This window comes from Pristiophorus japonicus, chromosome 6, assembly GCF_044704955.1.
Source record: "Pristiophorus japonicus isolate sPriJap1 chromosome 6, sPriJap1.hap1, whole genome shotgun sequence".
NCBI lineage: Eukaryota > Metazoa > Chordata > Chondrichthyes > Pristiophoridae > Pristiophorus > Pristiophorus japonicus.
In genome coordinates this window covers 252,528,025-252,540,117 of record NC_091982.1, presented here as the reverse complement: position 1 = coordinate 252,540,117, position 12,093 = coordinate 252,528,025, and the positions used below count along the sequence as shown (strand labels likewise).

At 49.3% G+C, this 12,093-nt stretch overlaps 1 protein-coding gene across 6 annotated transcripts in view; it reads left to right on the top strand.

Annotated features, from left to right (window-relative positions):
• lpp (LIM domain containing preferred translocation partner in lipoma) overlaps positions 1–12,093 on the top strand; it is a 487,813-nt gene that overhangs the window by 303,638 nt on the left and 172,082 nt on the right. For all 6 annotated transcript variants that reach the window (XM_070883830.1, XM_070883835.1, XM_070883832.1 and 3 more), the window contains one exon: positions 11,261–11,388. In XM_070883830.1, coding sequence (XP_070739931.1) covers positions 11,261–11,388 — 128 coding nt within the window. The remainder of the gene's footprint in view (positions 1–11,260; positions 11,389–12,093) is intronic.

Here is a 12,093-nt window from a genome sequence, read left to right as displayed (position 1 = left end):
TCTCAATCCATGTCAGCACACTACCCCCAATCCCATGTGCTTTAACTTTGCACATTAATCTCTTGTGTGGGACCTTGTCGAAAGCCTTCTGAAAGTCCAAATATACCACATCGACTGGTTCTCCCTTGTCCACTCTACTGGAAACATCCTCAAAAAATTCCAGAAGATTTGTCAAGCATGATTTCCCTTTCACAAATCCATGCTGACTTGGACCTATCATATTACCTCTTTCCAAATGCACTGCGATGACATCCTTAATAATTGATTCCATCATTTTACCCACTACCGATGTCAGGCTGACCGGTCTGTAATTTCCTGTTTTCTCTCTCCCTCCTTTTTTAAAAAGTGGGGTTACATTGGCTACCCTCCACTCCATAAGAACTGATCCAGAGTCAATGGAATGTTGGAAAATGACTGTCAATGCATCCACTATTTCCAAGGCCACCTCCTTAAGTACTCTGGGATGCAGTCCATCAGGCCCTGGGGATTTATCGGCCTTCAATCCTATCAATTTCCCCAACACAATTTCCCGGCTAATAAGGATTTCCCTCAGTTCCTCCTCCTTACTAGACCCTCCGACCCCTTTTATATCCGGAAGGTTGTTTGTGTCCTCCTCAGTGAATACCGAACCAAAGTACTTGTTCAATTGGTCCGCCATTTCTTTGTTCCCCGTTATGACTTCCCCTGATTCTGACTGCAGGGGACCTACGTTTGTCTTTACTAACCTTTTTCTCTTTACATATCTATAGAAACTTTTGCAATCCGTCTTAATGTTCCCTGCAAGCTTCTTCTCGTACTCCATTTTCCCTGCCCTAATCAAACCCTTTGTCCTCCTCTGCTGAGTTCTAAATTTCTCCCAGTCCCCGGGTTCTCTGCTATTTCTGGCCAATTTGTATGCCACTTCCTTGGCTTTAATGCTATCCCTGATTTCCCTTGATAGCCACGGTTGAGCCACCTTCCCTTTTTTATTTTTACGACAGACAGGAATGTACAATTGTTGTAGTTCATCCATGCGGTCTCTAAATGTCTGCCATTGCCCATCCACAGTCAACCCCTTCAGTATCATTCGCCAATCTATCCTAGCCAATTCACGCCTCATACCTTCAAAGTTACCCTTCTTTAAGTTCTGGACCATGGTCTCTGAATTAACTGTTTCATTCTCCATCCTAATGCAGAATTCCACCATATTATGGTCACTCTTCCCCAAGGGGCCTCGCACAACGAGATTGCTAATTAATCCTCTCTCATTACACAACACCCAGTCTAAGATGGCCTCCCCCCTAGTTGGTTCCTCGACATATTGGTCTAAAAAACCATCCCTTGTGCACTCCAGGAAATCCTCCTCTACCGTATTGCTTCCAGTTTGGTTAACCCAATCTATGTGCATATTAAAGTCACCCATTATAACTGCTGCACCTTTATTGCACGCACCCCTAATTTCATGTTTGATGCCCTCCCCAACATCACTACTACTGTTTGGAGGTCTGTACACAACTCCCACTAACGTTTTTTGTCCTTTGGTATTCTGCAGCTCTACCCATATAGATTCCACATCATCCAAGCTAATGTCCTTCCGAACTATTGCCTTAATTTGCTCCTTAACCAGCAATGCTACCCCACCTCCTTTTCCTTTTATTCTATCTTTCCTGAATGTTGAATGCCCCTGGATGTTGAGTTCCCAGCCCTGATCATCTTGGAGCCACGTCTCCGTAATCCCAATCACATCATATTTGTTAACATCTATTTGCACAGTTAATTCATCCACTTTATTGCGGATACTCCTTGCATTAAGACACAAAGCCTTCAGGCTTGTTCTTTTAACACCCTTTGTCCTTTTAGAATTTTGCTGTACAGTGGCCCTTTTTGTTCTTTGCCTTGGGTTTCTCTGCCCTCCACTTTTCCTCATCTCCTTTTTGTCTTTTGCTTTTGCCTCCTTTTTGTTTTCCTCTGTCTCCCTGCATTGGTTCCCATCCCCCTGCCATATCAGTTTAAATCCTCCCAACAGCACTAGCAAACACTCCCCCTAGGACATTGGTTCCGGTCCTGCCCAGGTGCAGACCGTCCGGTTTGTACTGGTCCCACCTCCCCCAGAACCGGTTCCAATGCCCCAGGAATTTGAATCCCTCCCTGTTGCACCACTGCTCAAGCCACGTATTCATCTGCGCTATCCTGCGATTCCTACTCTGACTATCACGTGGCACTGGTAGCAATCCCGAGATTACTACTTTTGAGGTCCTACTTTTTAATTTAGCTCCTAGCTCCTTAAATTCGTTTCGTAGGACCTCATCCCTCTTTTTACCTATGTCGTTGGTACCAATGTGCACCACGACAACTGGCTGTTCTCCCTCCCTTTTTAGAATGTCCTGCACCCGCTCCGAGACATCCTTGACCCTTGCACCAGGGAGGCAACATACCATCCTGGAGTCTCGGTTGCGGCCGCAGAAACGCCTATCTATTCCCCTCACCATTGAATCCCCAATCACTATTGCTCTCCCACTCTTTTTCCTGCCCTCCTGTGCAGCAGAGCCAGCCACGGTGCCATGAACTTGGCTGCTGCTGCCCTCCCCTGATGAGTCATCCCCCTCAACAGTACCCAAAGCAGTGTATCTGTTTTGCAGGGGGATGACCACAGGGGACTCCTGCACTACCTTCCTTGCACTGCTCTTCCTGTTGGTCTTCCATTCCCTATCTGGCTGTGGACCCTTTCCCTGTGGTACGACCAACTCGCTACACGTGATACTCACGTCATTCTCAGCATCGTGGATGCTCCAGAGTGAATCCACCCTCAGCTCCAACTCCGCAACGCGGTCTGTCAGGAGCTGGAGGCGGATACACTTCCCGCACACGTAATCGTCAGGGACACCGGAAGTGTCCCTGAGTTCCCACATGGTACAGGAGGAGCATAACACCCGACCGAGCTCTCCTGCCATGACTTAACCCTTATATACACTTAAATTGGCAACAACAGTGTTAAAAGTTACTCACTGATATAGAAGAGAAAAAAGAAAAACTACTCACCAATCACCAGCCAATCACTTACCCTCTTGGCTGTGACGTCACCTTTTGATTTCTTTCTACTTCTTTTTTGCCTTCTCCCTGTAGCTGCACAAGTACGCCTTTTATAAGCGTGCTGCTCAGTGGCCTCCAACAATGACACCATCTGGTGGCTACAAACAGCATGTACATACATGACAATACCCTCCTCTGAGATCTTATCACAGTCTTTCACAGGTTGAGACGGACCAGTGCTTTACGCTCCCGGGTTGACCGTCTCAGTTCGATTCCGGCCTTGGGTGAATGTGCGGAGTCTGTTGTGGCTGATGGCTGGATGACTGACTTGTTGGGGGTGGCAGTGGCCATGTCAGGAATTACAAGTCCATTTTTATTGAACAAGTCCGTGATGGAAATTCCGGATTCACTGATGACCCTTGAGTCCACTGAAGGCTGCTGGTAGGTTGGTTGGTCGTCGACGGTTTCTTCGTCCGATTCTGGCTCGTCTGTGTGCCTCAGCTTTGTCTGATCCATGTGTTTCCTGCAAGTTTGCCCATTCTTGAGCTTAATAACAAATACTCTGTTGCCCTCCTTGGCCATGATCATACCAGCGATCCATTTGGGACCCTGACCATAATTCAACACATATACTGGATCATTAACAGAAATCTCGCGTGACACAGTTGCGCGATCGTGGTACCCTTGTTGACTCTGTCTTCTGTATTCAACATGATTACTTAAATCCGGGTGTACAAGAGATAACTTGGTCTTAAGACCTCTTTTTCATCATGAGTTCAGCAGGCGAGACCCCTGTGAGTGTGTGGGGTTTTGTCCTGTAACTCAGCAGTATGCAAGACAAGTGGGTCTGCAGTGACCCTTGGGTTACTCTCCTCATGCTTTGATCATTTGTACTGCACATTCTGCTTGCCTGTTGGACACAGGTTTGAACGGTGCTGACCTTACATGTTTTATGCGTTAAGTTTTACAAACTCCTGAAATACCTGACTGGTGAAGCACGACCCATTGTCGCTCCCCACTATATCAGGCAGACCACGTGTCGCGAACATGACATTGAGATTCTCTATGGTTGCCATGGACGTGCTGGATGACATGATTATGCATTCTATCCACTTCGAATAAGCATCCACCACCACTAAAAACATCTTGCCCAGGAAGGGACCGTCAAAATCTACATGGATCTTGGACCAGGGTTTGGATGGCCATGACCACAGACTCAGCGGCGATTCCGCTGGTGCTTTGCTGAGCTGCATGCAAGTGTTGCACTGATGCACGCATGCTTCCAGCTCAGAATCAATTCCTGGCCACCACACATGGGACCTGGCGATGGCCTTCGTCTTCACTATACCAGGATGTGTGCTGTGTAACTCACGCACGAACTTCTCTCTCCCTTTCTTAGGCATCACAATATGCAATCTGTTTGAATAGACAGTTCGTCCTTGCAACGAATGTACGGTTTGGCGTTTCTGCAACCGCCGATGTGAGACCCACCTGGTTTGTTGCCTTCCTGGTGCCATGGTGAGGGGCATCACTGAGAGGGTGCAGGGCATTCTGCTGGGAGGGAGGGGAGCAGCCAGAAGTCATGGTCCAGGTGGGAACCAATGACATCGGAAGGAAAAGGGATGAGATCCTGCAGTCAGAGTTTCAGAAGCTTGGGAGGAAATTAAAAAGCAGGACCTCAAAGGTAGCATTCTCTGAGTCCCCCGTGCGAATGAGTGTGTGCGCACTAGGTCCGTGCAGCAGAGCAGGTCCCAGTCGTCTTGGATAACCCTTGCCACTGGACCAAGACCTCGCTCTGTCAAGCCCGTGTGGTGGCTGGTGTGCAACGGCCACCACACGTTAAAAAAATCCACGCACAGGCATCTTCCACCCTTCAGGATGTAGTTCAGGACCTGGAATATTAGGTCCTTCATTGAAACACCTGTGAACTCATCCCTTTTTTGGAGTGGAAGCAAGTCATCCTCATTCCGAGGGACCGCCTATGATGATGATGATGAGGATAGGAATAGTAGGGTAAGTAAGACAGGTTCACACGTGGCTGGAGAAATGGTGCAGGAGGGAGGGCTTCAGATTGCTGAGGTATTGGGACCGGTTCTGGGGCAGGAGGAACCTGTTGAAGATGGGTGGGTTGCACCTCAACAGAGCCGGGATCAACGTACTTATAGGCAGGTTAACTAGTGCTGAAGGCAGGGCTTAAACTAATTTGGCATGGGTATCAGCAGCCGGTTGAAACATTAGAGAGGAGAAGAAGCAAGGTTCAGAGGACTGTGAGAGGCAAGCACTAGAGTAAAGATTAGTTCAGGAATAGGAGGGATCAGACAGGGGCCGAATGCGAGGCAGTGTAAGGTGGCTTTGGAGTGCATGTGTGTAAATGCATGCAGTGTGGTAACTAGGGTTTGTGAGCTGCAGGCACAAGGACTATGATATACTGGCAATAACAGAGAGCTGGCTCAAAGAAGGGGAGAATTAGGAACTTAATATCCCTGGCTAACATCGGTGGTGCGGAAGTTATTGGAAACCATTATCAGGGACAAAATAAACTTTCATTTGGAAAGATTAATCAAGGAGAGCCAGAATGGTTTTTTTACAGGTAAATAGTGTCTGACTAACTGGATTGAAATCTTTGATGAAGTAACAGAGAGGGTTGATCAAGGTAGTGCGGCGGATGTCGTGTATATGGACTTTCGGAAGGCTCTCGACGAAGTGCCACTCAGGAGGCTTATGAAGAGGATGGAAGCCCGTGGAGTTAGAGGGAAAGTGTGGTGTGGATACGGAATGGGCTCCGTGGCAGGAAGCACAGGGTGGTGGTGGGTGATAGTTCTTCACACTGGGAGCTGGTTTGCCGTGGTGTTCCCCAAGGGTCAGTTTTGGGTCCATCACTCTTTTCAATGTTTATAAACGACCTAGACTCTGGTGTAGGGAGCAGCAATATAAAGTTTGTAGATGATACAAAACTTGCCAATGTAGTAGATAGTGATGAGGATAATTACAGGCTTCAGGATGATGGACAGGACGGTGAAACGGGCAGAAGCGCGGCAGATGCAGTTTACTGTGGAGAAGTGTGAAGTATGAACTTTGGGAGGATTAATATGGAAAGTCAGGATACTAGAAATGGCACAATTGTGAAAAGTGTAGATGAGCAGAGAGACCTTGGTGTCCATGTACACAAATCCTTAAAGGTGGCCGGGCAAGTTGATAAGGTGCTTAAAGCAGCTTATGGGTTACTTGTGTTTATAAATAGAGGAATAGAATTTAAAAGCAAAGAGAGATCATGCTGGGACATTATAACTCACTGGTTAGGCCTCAGCTGGAGCATTGTGGGTAATTCTGGGCACCAGACTTCAGGAAAGATGTCACAGCCTTAGAAAGGGTCCAACGGGGGTTTACTGGGATGTTTACAGGATGTTACCTGGGATGTTACCTGGGATGAGGGACTTCAGTTATGAGGAAAGGTTGGAAAAGTTCGGACTGTTCTCCTTGGAACAGAGAAGGTGAAGAGGTGACCTAATCGAGGTTTGCAAGGCGATGAGAGGTTTTGATCGAGTAGATCGAGAGAAACTATTCCCTCAGGGCGGGTGGCTCAATAACCAGAGGTCAGAGATTCAAAATCATCGGCAAAGGATCGGGGCGGGAGGGAGGGGGGGGGGAGAAATGTTTTCACTCGGAGAGTTGTGGGGATGTGGAACACTCTGTGTGTGAGGTGGTGGAAACTGATTCCATCCATAGTGCTACAGGGAGTTGGGGATGGGGAACGTCCGGGGTTACGGACACAAAGCGGGAGTGTGGGACTGTCGGTTTCTATGATTGTATGGCTACAAAGTATTCAGGAAAGATGGGGAAGGGAGAAAAGGAGCCTCTTTGCTCTGGAACACAGAAAGCTGAGGTGTCCTGATAGAGGTCTTTCAGATTATGGATAGGGTTTTATAGGGTCGACATAGAGAAGATGTTTCCATATGCAGGGGAGAACAGAACTCGGGGCCATAAATATCAGATAGTCACTAATAAATCCAATGGGGAATTCAGGAGAAACTTCTTTACCCAGAGCGCGGTGAGAATGCGGAACTCGCTGCCACAGGGAGTGGTCGAGGTGAATAGTATCGATGCATTTAAGGGGAAGCTGGATAAACCCATGAGGGAGAAAAGGATAGAAGGATAGGGTGATGGGGTGAGATGTAGAGGGTTGGAGGAGGCTGGTGTGGAGTATAAACACCGGCATGGATCGGATGGACTGTTCCTGTGGTGTAAATACAATGTCATCATCATCATAGGCGGTCCCTCGAAGCGAGGATGACTTGCTTCCACGCCAAAAAGGCATGAGTTCACAGGTGTTTCAATGTTCCAGATCCCGATCTGCATGTTGAAGGGCGGAAGATGCCTGTGCGTGGATTTTTTTAACGTGTGTTTACCGTTGCACACCAGCCACCACACGGGCTTGACAGAGCGAGGTCTTGGTCCAGTGGCAAGGATTACCCAAGACGACTAGAGACCAGCTCTGCTGCACGGTCCTAGTGCGCACACATATTGCAGTGTGGGCTGGGCCCGTGCTGCCCCTGGGCCCTCGCCTCTTCTGAGTCCCAAACTCACGCCTCGCCTGGGCCCCGGTCACATCCATCTACAAACTCTTGCCGCTCCTTCGCCTCCCCGCTGTTGTGCCTGCCCGCATTGCAATCAGCGACCTGGCTTCGCAGCCATCAAGCAGCAGGCCGGGGCCATTAGAGGGAGCAGCGTGCGGTGGCATACCACTGCAGGGAGCAGCGCGTGCTGCTGCAGGAATACAATGTAAGACCAGTATGTATACCAACACCAGTGACGGCTCAGCCCTCAGCTTTACTAATGTCAACTCCAATGCACCATTTTGGTATTGATGAGGGTACATATTTTTAATATTCATTCCCTGGTTGTGAGCGTTGTGGTGTAATGTGTGCACCTGTGAGCATACTCATCGAGGTTTAACAATCACACTGCACCTTACCAGTTCATCCACCAGGCTCACAACCACCTGCCTCATCGTGGATCCCCCGAACCCAACTGGCTGGGGTTTTATTGAGTCTTGGGAACATCGCGTGGCTGGCTAAGCCACTCACAACTCAACAGCTCTGCAAACCTGTGAGCATACTCACAGGTGTATGCATTACGGCTGGCAAGGCCGGCATTTATTGCCCTTTCCTAACTGCCCCTTGAGAAGGTGGTGGTGAGCCGCCACCTTGAACCGCTGCAGTCCATGTGGTGACGGTGCTCCCACAGTGCTGTTAGGGAGGTAATTCCAGGAAATTGACCCAGCGACGATGCCTCCCAGTACCAGGTCTGCTGGGCTACTGCACGCTCTGGGCCAGAAATCTCAAACCAGACAAAGCAGTGACCAAGAAGATCAGTGCAGATGCCACTGCGTTGCTTGGCCTCCCGGACGTGGTGTGCTAAGGTGTTGGGATCGCCGGTGAACTCGGACTCTCTCAGCCTTTGCGTGTTTCAGGTTCCTCTGCAATATTTATGATTAACAGAAGATTCTTCCCTCTCGGGAGGTTTTGCGTTTCACCAAGTATTTACTTACCACGTTCTATATTTAAACGCAGGAGAAAACTCTTGCAAATGCCCAGCTATTGCAAACAAAAAACCCCAGCTACAGAGATGTTCAGCAGCAAAGAACACTTGCTTTTATGCAGCATGTTAATGTAGAAAACCGTCTGGCAGCACTTCACAGAGGCGAAAGTAGAAATGAAAATGGATGTCCAGCCAAAGAAAGAGGTGCCCTGACTAATAAAGGAAGGGACAGTGCAACACTGGCCAGGGATATATTAGCAGGGCAGGTTGCATAGACTTGGTTCGTGTGCCCTGGAGTTTCGAAGGTTGGAGGGGTGATCTAATCAAAGTCGTTAAAAGCATTCAATAAATACAGAGCAACTAATGTTGTCTGTAAAGTTAGATACACAACTTTCTATACCTTTGACCAGGCCATTAATATCACGGTGAAAAGCAGAGCCCTGGTATAGATCCCTGGAGAACCTCACTCCTCACATCCCAATCAGAGAACCTTCCCTTTATCTCCACTCTCTGTCTCCGACCTCCCAAACAATTGCCGACTCAGCTTCCCGAAAGGAATTTCACTCTCTGGGAGGTTGTGTTGTTTATTACCATCCCTTTTTCCCAAAGCAAGTTTGGCTTTTGGCTGCAGTTGGTGGGGTGACACTGAGTGCCTCTGTCTGGTGTCTCTGCTCTGAGCCTGAGTGGCGGGCAGCTCATTGTGAGGGACTGATGGTGAGGAGGAAGGGGGACAGATTATTCCTGGTTGGGAAAGCTGGAACTGTGAAGGAGCGAGGATTGGCAGGAGCTGCCTGTCTGTTTGGTGGTTGCAGTTCGATCCCACGCCACGAATCGAAGAGGAACAGGGTGTTCTCCTGGCGTTCCCCACCAACATTCCTTCATCGACCAAAAGCAACACAAACACCTTTCACTGGCCATTCATCTCATCGCTGTTTCGAGGATCTTGATGTGAAGAATGTTCCTTCACCATTTGCCTACAGAATAACAGTCACAGATCTTCAAAGTCTTTCCAAATAGGCGGAGTGTTTGGAGGATTCTGAGGGAATTGGGGAGGTGTTGTATAAATACACGTCTGTCCCTCTGAATGTGTAGTGACTGAAGCTGCGGAAACTTCACCTCTTGTTGTTAGTTGTTTATATTGGATTTTAACAGGAACCATACGCTGGGAGATATTTTAATTCTGGATACCTTGAGCATTTTATTTTTGCACCGTTTTGAATCACAGCCCACACAGGACAAGAAAAGGGGTCCTGTCTGTGTAACACAGGTAGTTCTGTAATGTGCTGGCAATCACACAAGACTGTTCCTTGCACCAAGGGCAGTGGGTTCCTGTGGTTACCGCTTCCCCATCCTTCTCACTGACACAGGCCGAGTCACCCTCAGTACTGTCCCTCTGACAGTGCGGCACTCCCTCAGTACTGCCCCTCTGACAGTGCCGCACTCCCTCAGTACTGCTCCTCTGAGAGTGCGACGCTCCCTCAGTACTGCCCCTCCGACAGTGCCGCACTCCCTCAGTACTGCTCCTCCGACAGTGCAGCAGTCCCTCAGTACTGCCCCTCTGACAGTGCAGCACTCCCTCAGTACTGCCCCTCCGACAGTGAGGTGCTCCCTCAGTACTGCCTCTCCGACAGTGAGGTGCTCCCTCAGTACTGCCCTTCCGACAGTGCAGCTCCCTCAGTACTGCCCTTCCGACAGTGCCGCACCCCCTCAGTACTGCCCCTCCGACAGTGAGGTGCTCCCTCAGTACTGCCCTTCCGACAGTGCAGTACACCCTCAGTTCTGTGCTGTGATTGTCAGTCTAGATAAGGGACGCAAGTCTCTGGAGGGGACTTGACCTCAGGATAAATAGAAATAAAGACACAGGGCTAGAAATCCGGTGCCGCCCGCCCGCGGTGACGTGCCGGGGCATTACCTATAGCACCGGCTGATGTTTACCGCCTCACAGTGGGATATCCAGTTGTATCGCCCCAAGAGGAGAGTGCAACGTTAAGGGAAGCGTTCCACGCTCCTCCTTGGGCGCTAACGGAGCGATAGCGCAGGAGGCCTTCTCAATGTTTGGCACTATGATGCTGGGATCTTCGTGGCGAAAGGTGAAAAGAAAATCCTGTTGAAAATTCAAGTTTCTTCACCCACACTTCCCCGCTGCTGCAACAAATTAATACAAGTTGAAAAAGTGAAATTTCAGCCCTTACCTTGCACCCCGGGCGACATGGCCCCAGGATCGTTGCTGGGCCGACTGCTTTCCCTGTCCATTCTCAGTGGCAGGCGCTACCGCAGGCCAAAGAGTGAATTTTGCAAACACGGGACGTTGCACACTTGGTGACATCACTGAGTGGGCGGGGCTAACGAGCGCAGCGCACGCTGTCATTGCCGCCACTAAACCTTCACTGATGTTCGCGGCAGGTGCTGACAGCATGTCGCTCGGACAGGAGGCGCTGAGCACTCCACTAACACCCCTCGGGGGCATTGACGGGTGGTGCTAACCAACCGAATTTCCAGCCCTGAGAGAGGCCGAGGGTAACGGAGAGCAGTGAACTGTGGACGAAATAGCAGAAAAGCACCTTCCCTTTCTGAAACCCTGCTTATTGACTGATAGGTTAGGGCAGAGGGCCTGCTTTCTGTGTGGCATGCGAGCGATGTGTTGTGTAATTAGTTGCTACACTGCATTCTGTCGGATCGTTGGCCATTTAAATTTCCTTTGTTTTGTCTACAGGTGAATTTCCTCCACCACCCCCGCCTGTGGAAGGATTGAGCCCGTTCCCGACATTCCCCGGACCATTCCCAACTCCGCCTACCTTGCATTCTGATCATTATGGATCAAGTGCAACTTCAGATGCACAGGTAAGCAGATCTCAGCCTAGATTTTCTGACACCATCAACTTGCATTTATATAGCGCCTTTAACGTAGTAAAACGCCCCAAGGCACGACACAGGAGCATAAATCCAACACAATCTGACACCAAGCCACATGGGATATGAGGGCAGGCGACCAAAAGTTTGGTCAAAGAGGTTGGTTTTAAGGAGCGTCTTAAAGGAGGGGAGAGAGGCGGAGAGGTTTCGGGAGGGAATTCCAGAGCTTAGGGCCCAGACAGCTGAAGGCACGGCCGCCGATGGTGGAATGATTAAAGTTAGGGATGCGCAAGCGGCCAGAATTGGAGGGACTCAGAGATCTGGGAGGGTTATAGGAGGGAGTTCCAGAGCCGAGACGACACACTTTAGCATCGGTGTAAACGAGCAAAACTTATACACATCAGCACCTTCCACACTTACCCAGTAGAACTCGTTGTAAATGGTTATTGCAAAGGGAAGAAGCGTTTAAAGTTTAACGTTTGATTGGCTTGAAGTTTCATTCCAGTGTCTGGCTGGAAAGATTGCGAAATGCAACAAGAAGGTCTGCTCACCAGATTGTCAGTCGCACTGTGTCAACATACAAGATGGCAGTCAATGAAAGTGTTGCTGCACTGGACCTGATATCTGACCACTTTGAGTTGATGCGCAGCACTGGGCAATGCAGGACAGCCTCAGGTTGGATCTCAATCCTTGTCC